The sequence below is a fragment of the Raphanus sativus genome, unplaced genomic scaffold (genome assembly GCF_000801105.2).
Source record: "Raphanus sativus cultivar WK10039 unplaced genomic scaffold, ASM80110v3 Scaffold3273, whole genome shotgun sequence".
NCBI lineage: Eukaryota > Viridiplantae > Streptophyta > Magnoliopsida > Brassicales > Brassicaceae > Raphanus > Raphanus sativus.
The window spans coordinates 1-11655 of NW_026618579.1; the positions used below are offsets into that span (position 1 = coordinate 1).

General features: G+C 33.5%; 1 protein-coding gene and 1 long non-coding RNA gene across 3 annotated transcripts; both read left to right on the top strand.

The window, feature by feature from the left end:
* The first annotated feature begins 1936 nt into the window (after nucleotides 1–1936).
* On the top strand, nucleotides 1937–4799 carry LOC108859581 (uncharacterized). 2 transcript variants are annotated; one of them, XR_008942034.1, is made up of 4 exons: nucleotides 1937–2225; nucleotides 2348–2410; nucleotides 2599–4058; nucleotides 4165–4799. It is a non-coding gene; the product is annotated as an uncharacterized LOC108859581 (long non-coding RNA). The 2 variants fall into 2 exon arrangements; XR_008942033.1 differs by having other exon boundaries at nucleotides 2348–4058.
* Nucleotides 4800–5857: 1058 nt separating this feature from the next.
* On the top strand, nucleotides 5858–11169 carry LOC108810198 (uncharacterized). The gene is made up of 7 exons (XM_057001120.1): nucleotides 5858–6016; nucleotides 7819–7929; nucleotides 8205–9908; nucleotides 9983–10213; nucleotides 10284–10416; nucleotides 10537–10689; nucleotides 10766–11169. Exons 2-5 carry the CDS (start codon nucleotides 7843–7845, stop codon nucleotides 10410–10412), a joined length of 2151 nt encoding a protein of 716 aa, XP_056857100.1. The 5' UTR covers nucleotides 5858–6016; nucleotides 7819–7842; the 3' UTR covers nucleotides 10413–10416; nucleotides 10537–10689; nucleotides 10766–11169.
* Nucleotides 11170–11655: the final 486 nt, after the last annotated feature.

Here is an 11655-nt window from a genome sequence, read left to right on the forward strand (position 1 = left end):
TATGTCATAGTGCTCAACCATTCAAACTCGAATCTATATGCTAGACCAGAAGAATTGCGTATATGAACGCCCAACCAACCCTATGTAAAGAAAGCGGTTGGATGATTATTGTATGGGCCACACAAAGAATCAATTTGACTTTTCTTTTTGATATAGTCAATAGTCCTTCATTAAAAACTTGCATTATTTTGTATTAGGCATCTGCATAAAAAGTTCAGTGGAGAAGTTCACACGTTTACCCAAAAAAATACTCACTCTGTTCTAAATTATAAGTAGTTTTAGCTAAAAACACTAATATTAAGAATAGTAATTATTTGTTAAAAAGTATCATTTAATGTATTATTTCAACCAATAATAAAATAGCTAACATTATTTAATTGGTCACACACTATTCAATAAATATAAAGTTGTTTTCAAATGTTAAAACTACTTACATTGTGAAACAATTTTTTTTTTGCTAAAACTACTTATAATATGAAACGGAAGGAGTATATAATAAAGATAAAATTATGAACCTGTATCATGGAAGTTCACTGTGATGACTCCGTATCGTCACCGTTCTGCGGGCCCCACGTTACGTGGTGACCCGCAATTAGATCAATATTAATTTCTTTTTTTAAAAAAAAAATTAAACGAAAATAATAATAATAATAATAATAATAATAATAACAATAATAATAATTGGAGCATAGGGAATCGAGAGGGGATGTTCACCAATGCTAGTGCTCTTAGTTTCAAAGTTTGAAGTTGGGTTTCAACGACTTTTGTTCAAAATGTCTACATATCTTTTAAAGGACAATAATAGCAATAGGTAGCAAATGCACATGACAAGTTCACATATACTACCAAGAATTTCAATAAACTTGGAATTTTTAGAAAATGCCAAAGAGTGAAAATTATAATAAGTGCTTATTTATGCACATAGACATTGGTGTAGATTGGTTGATTACATACGTTGAGTGAGACAAGAGAGAGAGAGAAAAGATGCAAAACGAATACTTCATTTGAATTTTCAATTGCGCGAGCTACAAAGAGATAACTACTCATGAACAAACTAATATGACGTAAAAAACTAGTATGACGTAGTGATCAGAGAGTCACAAGCCACACACGAACCATTTGAAACATGGATGATCCAAAACCTTCTCTAACCAGGGCCGGATTTGAATATAATCTAGTGAAACTTTAGCGTTAGCTTTCAAATTTTTTGGACCTTCAAAATTTGAAGAAAAAAACAAATTATTAAAGTTCTTAGTAAATGTTTATAACTCTTCTTCTCCTCCATCATCGAACTTCGTAGCTGTCAGCAATGTCATGCTTGGAATACTCTTCATAGAACTTTTCCTCTGTGTCTTTATGCTCACCGTTTTGATCCTGCTCGTGCAATTCTCTAGACTCTTGTTGCATTAACTTCTTTTGGATTCGGTCTCTGATGGCAGTTCCCTAATATCTATACAAGTTCTTTATTGACAGATTAATCGGAAATGAAAATCACGAAAAGGATAAAATAGTGGATTCAATTAGGTTTACTTAAGTGTATACAAAGTTTAATTTCACCATTTTATGGCAGCCTTCTTTAAACATTTTAAGGGACCTAGCTACCCAACGATCTGCATTCTCCACCGACTCATTACGGAACATTTTAACGGTTTGGATCTGAAAGATTGTTTAGCAAACCATATCAGCACTTAGAACTTGTTCAAAAAAAAATCAGCACTTAGAACTGATTCTAAACAAAAACTAGATAGCCAGCAAGAACGAGTGACAGATTAATAATTCTATGTGGCGTTACCCAAAACATTAAAAACGGATATCAGATATCTTATAGAAAGAGCACCACCACAAGAAATAATACAATTTACATGCGTGGACTTAACCACACATGCTACATAATTCTACAGATAGACACTCCAACCACTTTGTGTTAAAAAAAAAAAACTCTCCACCACTTAGTATGCCATATTGAAAGACAAGAATCACAGCAAACTCTCACACACGGTAGCACATATATATCCCTTGATGTTGTCACAAGAACTAACACTCATAACAACGGCCTTAGGATATTAATCAAACTAAGAAAGGTGAGAAAATACAAACCTTTTTTTTGTAACACAGAAAATACAAACCTTTCCCTCCAAATTTCTCTTGTTGATCTTTAACCTTCTCCTAAAGTTTCTTCAACCTCATATTAACTCTTAAGTCTCTTTTCCTGGTGCTCTTATGAGGTAATTTCTGAGGTGAATCTTGATTTCGTGATGTTGCTAACATTCCTTGATGTTTTAAGTTGTATGCAACCAGGATTTTTTTTGGATGAATCAGAATAACAAGGCTTTGTCTTGTTTTTCAGTGCACAAGCTGATCACTCCTTGAATGAGATCGATCTTATGTGGCAGATTCCTTATTGGTCTTGGTATTGGCGTGAACACAGTTTTTGTACCTATTATGTTCCTATTCAACTTCATTTATACTATTTGGCTTTGTTGTAAGATAGTATATGAAGAATATTTCTTAACATCAATTAATCTTACGCCCAATATGATAAGTTAATTATGTCCTTAACATTCTTTTGACTAACATATTTCGTATGTTATATGACAGTCTTTCCCTTGAACTTTTGAGAAGTGTCGTCATTGCAGCATCCAACAAGAAAGTAAGTCTTTAGAAACTCTGTTACGCCAATACCATAAAAATGCACACAGTATAATAAGAACATGAAACAAATCTACCTACTGCAAGAATTCAATTCACAATAATCAGCATTAAAATATTCTACCTACGAACTTGACTCCATAAAACCCAAACAAACACACTGAAACTTGAATTAGTGACTGAAGACTGCGTTAGTTTCCACAAACACTAATATACTCTTTGGTTTCTCCGTAACTCCTCTTTTTTTTATTTGGGCTTAAGCTAAACTAGGATTATTGATATGAGATTCTGTCATTGGGCTGGACTAAAAACAAACTAAGGCCTCTTAAGCTTGTATCTTTTATTTTCTTCATGTCTTTAATATGAAAAAATCAGTTAAACAAAAGATTGATTTATTATATTGAAAAAATATAAGAAGTTAAAATCATTTTTGGCAGCATTCTTCCAAACTCAAATCATGAAATCTATGAAATAAGAACCAACTGTACTTTGTCGATTCTTTAATTAAAATTACATTTTTGTTAATTTATTGGTTTAATTTAAATATCGGAAAACTGTAACCACTGGTCTCCATCAATAAAAGGCGTGTTAATGAGTTGAGCAACTTCAGTCTCGTTAAGCTTCTGAACATACTGTGCCCTCTCCCAAATATTAGACCATGATTAATGGGGTTATTAGAAATGAGATTTTTACCCTGGACCCGAACAATTATACTCTCCATAAAATAGTGTCCTCAGTGCCGTGCGAACGTTTTCAGGGGCCTAAGGCAATTTTTTTCTTTCTACAACATTTAAGGCATTTTTTTCCTCAGATGATCTCTTCATATAAGATTTCGGTATGTTCACAGAAAACTAAAATGGTAAATATAATGACTATGCTTATAATTGAAATCCAAAAAAAAGAATCCAAACTAAAATCTAGAAAAAAAGATATATACAATCAAACTCTTTATGTTTTTTTGACCAAAAAAACTCTTTATGTACAGTATGTATGTAAACATATATAACACTTTCTATCTCTCTCTATTCTCTGCCATGAAACCCATGAGGTGGAGCACAGCCCACAAACCAAATGAGCTACACGATCAGGCCATAAACATATATACCACTAACTAATGCATTTTATATATAAAATGGGGCCCTAAATATTAACTAAAAATTATGGGGCCTAAGGCCATTGCCTTTCTCGACAAGGGGTAAGCACGGCTCTGATTTGTCCTAGACACAAAACATAAACATATTTCTGATTATTACTACTAACCTACCTCTTTAATATAAACAAAAATATATGGAAAGGTTTTTTTTTGTAGTGTTTGATATGCTTACGCAGGGCTGGCTTAAGGTATGGGGCAGAGGGGCGTGGGCCCTAGGGCCCAAACACTTTTTGAAAAAAATAATGTTAAAAAGAAGGTATAATTTTTTAAAAAATTGTTAAAGATAAGGGTCCAAAAAATTAAGTTGTCCAAAAATACATGTAAAAAAAATTAAATATTTTCTTTTGTCCAAGGGCCCACAGATACTTTGAGCCGACCCTGTGCTTACGCGTCCCTAGATGGATCGTTGAAGTTGTTCCAGCCTTCTGGCGCGATAACATCGGCCATGAAAAGTGGAAACGAAGATGACACGTGAGTAGGGCCTCCATGCCATGAAACCACTTTTTCACTGCCACACAATTAAGTATATATGTATTTACTTTAGGTATAGTATTTTTATTAGACCTTAATAATTAGATATGGTTGTTATAAAAACACTCGCAAAAATATATGGTTACGTACATGCCGGAGTTTATCCAAATGACGTTCCTTTTCTGACTAAAGTTTTTGATTCCGTCCACGGCTGATTGCACCGTCGTGAAATTGCAGCAGCCGCTCTTATCCACGCAGCGATAGGAAGTCGTGTCGGTGTCCCGTGTCCGGTGGAGGTATATTTTTGGGGAAATCGTCGCATATTGAAACTTTCTTTTTACTCTAAGATGGTTTGTGACAGTAATGATGATAATGGTGGTTGCTGCAGGATGTTAAACCTGAATATGATACTGCTTTAATACCATGTAAAATATCAAAAGGATTGTGTATAAAGACTCTAGGATGTGTGCTAAACAGAGTTTTGGATGCTAAAATGGCTATGATGGCAATGACTATGGATAAAGTTAGTAGAATGCATCGATATTTCATTTTCGGCATAAATGATATTTTGGAAATATTTGGAAACAATTTGGGTTTTTTTTTGGTTAGTCGTGTTTACGGTTCTGAGAGGGAAATGGTGAAGGAATTCCTTTTTTTCTGATAGGAGAACGCATAAAATAGACAAGGGAACACATGAAATAGCATGAAGGGTAAGAATTTGTTGGAATGCCTTGCAAATTACCCATTTCTGATCTTTGCTTTTATAAAGTATTAAACTATCTCAATCGACCTACCAAAGTCTCATGATTTCTACAAGAAAACACTAGAAAAGATATATACTGTACTCATTATTTTATTTCGGCGATCTCAATTGTCTATGTTAACTACTTCTATCAAATGTAAAGTGATTATACTATATACTAGTATAAAATATAAGTAACCAAAAATGAATTTTTTCATCTGTTTGTGATTATCATTTATGAGGGATTTACTTCTGTTCGACTTTAAATTGTTGTTATACTAGTTTACATAAAAACTTCAAACCTAGATATGCACACATTCAACAAACTTCATTATTTGGAAGTTGGGTACACATTTAAAAATTCATTAATTTATGTTTGACTATATATTTTGTTGAACCTTATGGTAACTAGGATAAGGCTATCTAAGTTATATTTTCTAACTTTAACTTCACATCTTTAAATTTTATGGTTGTTGTTTGACAGATAACACTAGAGTTTTTTTTAATTGATTTAGGAGCTTTGTTGATGTTCCCTCTATTTGGTTCTCCATACTGATATGGGCCTCTCCATGGCAGCATTTTTAGCCACCATATCTCATATGTTCTTCCCAATTGACTCATATAACCTCTCCCAATTTTTTATAGAAGAAAAAATCTCATGATGGTTTTCAAGCTAAAACACACAAAAAGCAATACAAAAAAATTGGTTTAGAATGATACTGATTATGTAATAATTAACCATGAAGCATATAAGTTTATTGAATCCAACGCTCAAACCGGGAAAACTAAAAGAAAGGGTATAATAGGAATTTAAGACAATACATCCGCCGGAGTTGCCTTTCAAAATACAAAAGAGTTGATGTCCACTTTATAAACACAAAGACTTCTCTTCGTCTTCCATTGACATCTCTTCGTCTTCTTCTTCTCCTATGCATTTGCGATAAAAATCAAAGATAAAATCCAACAAAGTAAAAACTGACTAAAGCAGTTTCAACGTTCAAGTAAGCGTCTCCATCATTTTTCTTTGGTTATTTGTATCTTTTCTTTTTTTGCTAAAGGTTATTTGTATCTTTGGTTTGATCTTTTTCTTTCTCTGGATTTGATCGATCTATAGGTATCGATATACCTTTAATTTATATACTCTTAGAAGGATTAGCTAATAATGTTATGATGTGTGCTTCGTTCCTCTCATTCCCTTGAAGTGATTTTCGTTCATATTGGAATTGTGATCGCTCCAAGTCGTCTCTTTGTTTTCGATTTACTTGAAACTCAAAAACTATATCTGAAAGCGATCGCTATATGATTCGACTTTGGATTACAATCACTCGATGGATCGATCATCTTCTACTAGTAACTTTCAGGAGATGTATGTATCAGTAGAAATATAACGTCTGGAAAACTAGATTAATGATTACAGTTTCTTAATTCCATCGAACATTCTTTGGTTAACCCGGTTTAGTCTGATTTAATACATATATCAAAACTTTAATGAGACGTTGTAGTATCTTCCACGCAACTTTAACCTTGATCATTTTTGTTGTGTAACCATATTTGACAGAATTTCAAACAAAGTTTGATAGTCTTGAATCAGATTTTTTTCCAATTAATAATAATATTTTAAAAGTGTAGTTCTGGAACAATTCTTCTTTCAAGACTTCCTTTTCTTGTTAAATTAATATACTTGTGTCACTCTGCATCTGGTCGTCGCTATTGCTTACGATTTTTTTCTTTTTTTTTTAAATTATTTATTGTCAATGGTTTTCTGATTATTTATTTTGTTAAATTTAATAAAATTTCCAAATTCTATTCGTCTTCAACTATCATTAGCTTTAATACTAAAATTTAGCGTTTTCTCTTTTGATTTTTTTTCCTATCTATTTGTTAAATATACACTTTCTTATCTAAAATATTATATTTTCAGAACCTTTCAAAAGAGAAAACTACTAGTTTTGTGGCCATTTAATGTCTTTTTTTTCAGTCTGGGCCATTTAATGTCTTTTATTTATTGAGGAGTAGACTTTCTTGATTACACCCTGAGCACAACCTATTCAGTGCAAATCTATAAAATATTTGTCAATTTATAATAATTATGTTGCTTTTCTTTCTTTATTGATTGATAAAAGCCGTTGTTAACTTGTTATCCTTTGTCAGACGAGACACAATGATCACGTAGTTGAATATGTCTTTGCTTAATGGTTTGATCACATTGTAATTTGCATGATCACAATTCACAAGGTCTCAATCTAGGTTAAACTCGTTGTGATACGGGCGTTGACCCTCATTTGTAGATCTATCTTTTTTTGTTATATTCTTTTACAATATTTAAAAGAATGTTGCTGGCAATAATAAATCTTTTCAGTCAAAATATTAATAATAACAATGAATCTACTACCATATAGAATTGAATATCTTTTTGATAATGGAATGTAACAATAAATGATGCATGCATCTCACCGGTCACAAAGAGATGATCGTATCACCTCTTTTATTTTAAATCCAAAAGAGATGATCCTATCACCTCTGTTATTTTTAATCTAATTTGTACGACTTTTGGTTTCTCTTTCTTACAAGTTAGCACTTTCTTTTTCTTGAACTTTTGCGGTTGGAATGTTCAAATGAACTTGATTACACAACAAAAATGATCAAGGTTAAAGTTGCGTGGAAGATACAAGAAACAAAACACTCTAAAAAACATGGCTTAAATATTGATGTTTGACACATTTTAAAAAAAAAACATAGACGTTTGACATCTCGCTCATGCAAAAATATACCATCTCAAAGCCCTAACTTTCATTGGTTGCAGAACAAAAGTTACAGAAATTGCTTGATGGACCAAGAAACAAAAGTGAGTTCTGAGGTTCCTGTAGTTAAAGGTGCACCTGAAGATCTAAACACGGTCGATGTTTCTGCTAAGGTATAATGTTCTGTTCTCTCACCATATTTGTGAGTTTTTTTTTTTAACTCGAATGTTTCTTTTTTTTTTTGCATTGAACATTTACTTGAAAGTCTCAACAATTCAAGTACAAGTTCACTCCTAACTAAAACTCAAGGAAAATTGTTTCTTATATCATCCACTTTAAGTAGGATTAAAGATATGGCAAAGAAAGATTTTTTTAAGTAGGATCACATCTATCAACCCTTTTTTGTTAGTTCTTGTAGGAGATTAAGTATTGTGACGGTTTATTACAGGAGGTGAACAAAGAAATGACAAAGGAAGATAAAGCTATGCAGCAAGAAGAAGAGGATACTGCATTTGATGGTGGATTCATAAAAGTTGAGAAAGAAGGAATCAACAACACTAAGGGTGATGAGAAAGCAGAGAAAAAAGTTCCACTTGAAAGATACTCAAGCAGTCCACAAAGAGAATTAGAGAAGAAGGAGAAAGCTTCTGAGCCTCGGTTGGAAGCAGAGTCAATGGCTCTTAAAGTCTCTGAACAGGAAAGCATTAATCTGAAGCTAAGGGAAGAACTCAAAGAGAAGGAATTGCTCGTTGCCTTGTCAAAAGACCAAGAAGGAAAAATCAGAAGTGCTAATGAGAAGTTGACCAACGTGTTGCAAGAGAAAGAGATTCTTGAAACATCTGTAGCTGAGATCACTCGCATTGCAGCTGAAAGAAAAGAGAACTGCGATGAACTTGAAGAGAAACTAAAGATTTCAGATGAAAAAATCTCCAAAACGGATGCTCTTCTGTCTCAAGCTTTATCCAACAACTCTGACCTTGAGCAGAAGTTGAAATCTATGGAAGCATTATCTTCTGAAGTCTCTCAGCTAAAATCTGCTTTGATAGTGGCTGAAGAGGAGGAGAAAGATTCGGCTAGAAAGATGCAGGAGTACCAAGAGAAGGTAACTAAGCTGGAATCATCTCTGAACCAATCATCAGCGAGAATCTCAGAGCTTGAAGAAGATCTGAGGACAGCTTTGCAGAGAGGTGCAGAGCATGAAGATCTTGGAAACGTGAGTACTCAGCGCTGCCTTGAGCTACAAGGTTTGCTTCAAACATCTCAGTCAAAACTAGAGATAGCAGAGGAAAAACTAAAAGACCTAGAAGCATTCCAAGTGAAAAACTCTAGCCTTGAAGCTGCTTTAAGTGTAGCCATAGGCGAGAAGAAAGCGTTAGAGGAAACATTGAATGGATATAGTGTGAAAATAACTGAGTCTGAAGAGAGACTTGTGAAGCAAGCAAGGGAAATAGAAGAAGTTACCACAAGAAGCAGAGAGCTTGAAGCTATGCAAAAACACTCAGAGCTTAGTATCCAAAAGGCAATGGAGGAACTCAGAACCAGAGATGCAGAGGCCAAGTCATTGGCTGAGAAACTAAGATTATATGAAGAGAAATTGGCTGTAGCATCTGCTCACTCGTTTTCTTTGAAAAAAGATCTTGATCAGTCTTCCATGGAGAACGAGCTACTAGCAGATACAAACAACCAGCTCAAGATCAAGATTCAAGATCTAAATGCAGAGAAGGAAACCGCGACAAGACAGACTGAAGAAGCAGCCAAAAGGTTTGAACTGAGAGACATAGAAGCTAAAGACATGCTTGCAAAGTTGAAAGCCCAAGAAGACCTGCTCAAGGAACATAGAAGGGAGATTCAGGAAGCATCTGAAGTTGCTAATACTAGAAAAATGAAGCTTGAAGAGTCTCTGTTGAAGCTCAAGACTTTTGAAGATACAATCAAAGAGCTTGAGAAAGAAAATGGATCATTGGCTGAGGTAAACTTAAAGCTGAACCAGGAACTAGCCAGTCATGGGTCAGAGACCAGCGATTTTCAAGCGATGTTCTCTGCTTTAGAAGCTGAGAAAGACCAAGCAGCAAAAGAGCTTCATGCTTCAAAGGCATCCATTAAAGAATTAAGAAACAAGCTTACTTCTGAAAGAGAAAGATTAAGATCAAAGGTAGACAAACATTCTCAGAATCCAAAGTATTAATAAACCATCTTATTATATATTGACACTCTTTACTGTTGTAGATGAGTTCTCTTGCAGAAGAGAATAACCAAGTCAATGAGATATACCAGAGCACAAAGAGTGAGCTTGTAAAGCTTCAAGAACAACTTGAAGTAGAGAAGTCTAAAGTGGATACTATGGTATCAGAAATCAAGAAGCTCAGTGCTATGGCTGCTGAGAAGTCAGTCTTGGAGACCAACCTTGAAGAAGTAGAAAAACAATTGAAAACTGCTGAAGCTAAGTTGAAAGAAGAGGTAACAATAATCATATGCTATTGGATGAATACTTGTTCATTAATTTGATGATGTTGCTTTTCAACACCAGGTCGAAAAGGTTGCAGAACTGACCTCAAAACTGCATGGACATGAGACTAAGGCGAGTGACAGAGACTTGGAGGACAAGAAAGCAACTCAGCTGTATAAAGAGCTTCAAGCATCTCACAGTCATTTCTGAAGAGGTTACTGAATCTTTCTCTTTGAGTTTTTTTATTTCTTTCATTCTTTTTAACTTTAGGACTAACTTTTTTTTTATACAAATTTCTGATTCTTGTTTTTGTGTTTGTGTGTGGAGGAGACAGAAAGAAGCGGTTTCTCAGAAGCATTCAGAGTTGGAAGCTACTCTAAAGAAATCACAAGAAGAGCTTGAAGCTAAGACAAGTATGATTGTTCATCTAGAATCATTGGTCAAAGATCTTGAAAAGAAAGTGCAGCTTGCTGATGCTAAGTCTAAGGTCAGTCACTCATATCAACTTAAAGTGTTTCTTTAGTATATAAATGCTCTGTTTTTATAGAAACCAAACTTTACAGGAAACCGAGACAAAGGCAAAAGAAGAAGTAGAAGTTAAATCAAGAGACATTGATTTATCCTTTACAACTCAAAAGCAACGTTCTCCTTCACATTCGTCTTCTTCAGGAAACGTTACAACAACTCAGAAAGCTGGAACATCTCATCTCATGACATTGAAGATCGTCCTTGGAGTGGCTATCTTGTCTGTCATTATAGGTATCCTTCTTGGGAAAAACTATTGAAGTTCTTCAATGGTGTGATTGTTTTTTAAACGTTCTTTTCTATTTGTTTGCCAAGCAAGGCCAAATGCTGTGTTATGTAACACAAGAATCTGATCGACTGTTTAGATGGTTCATCTACATTCTTATATAAACCATCTAAATTGTGTGCTAACAGCAATGAAAATAAATTTACTTTGAAAATTTTCAATGGTGAAAACATCAAAAAATATTTTTTAAATATTATATTTAAAATAATTTTTTGATACAATAATTCTCAAAATTCAACAGTTAAAGTTTTCATATGAATCTAAAAGTTGTTTTATTTTTCTCTTTTACTTTTTTTTATAACATCTCTTTTACTTTTTATTATTTTTATGAGAAGGGGCGGTCAAAGTTATCATACGAAAAAAAATTCTTTGAATATATTCATTGGTAAAAACATAGAAAATATTTTTTACAGCTTAATATTTTTTAAAAAATATTATAGAATAAATTTTATAAATTCATTTATTATCCCAATTATAATGGGACACTAAAACACCAAATTTTGTGTAATTGAATCTCCAATAAAAAACAATAATGACACGATCCCATCAAATTTGGTGTAAATTGAATAGTGTTACACCTTAATATACATACTAAGTGATTTTCCCGTGCTCATGCACGGGTATAAATACTTATAAAGTAAA

Coding starts and splice junctions, on each gene's coding strand:
- LOC108810198 (XM_057001120.1), top strand. CDS start 7,843: ATGGACCAAGAAACAAAAGTGAGTTCTGAGGTTCCTGTAGTTAAAGGT. Junction 7,930..8,204: donor CGGTCGATGTTTCTGCTAAG/GTATAATGTTCT, acceptor GGTTTATTACAG/GAGGTGAACAAAGAAATGAC. Junction 9,909..9,982: donor GAGAAAGATTAAGATCAAAG/GTAGACAAACAT, acceptor TTACTGTTGTAG/ATGAGTTCTCTTGCAGAAGA.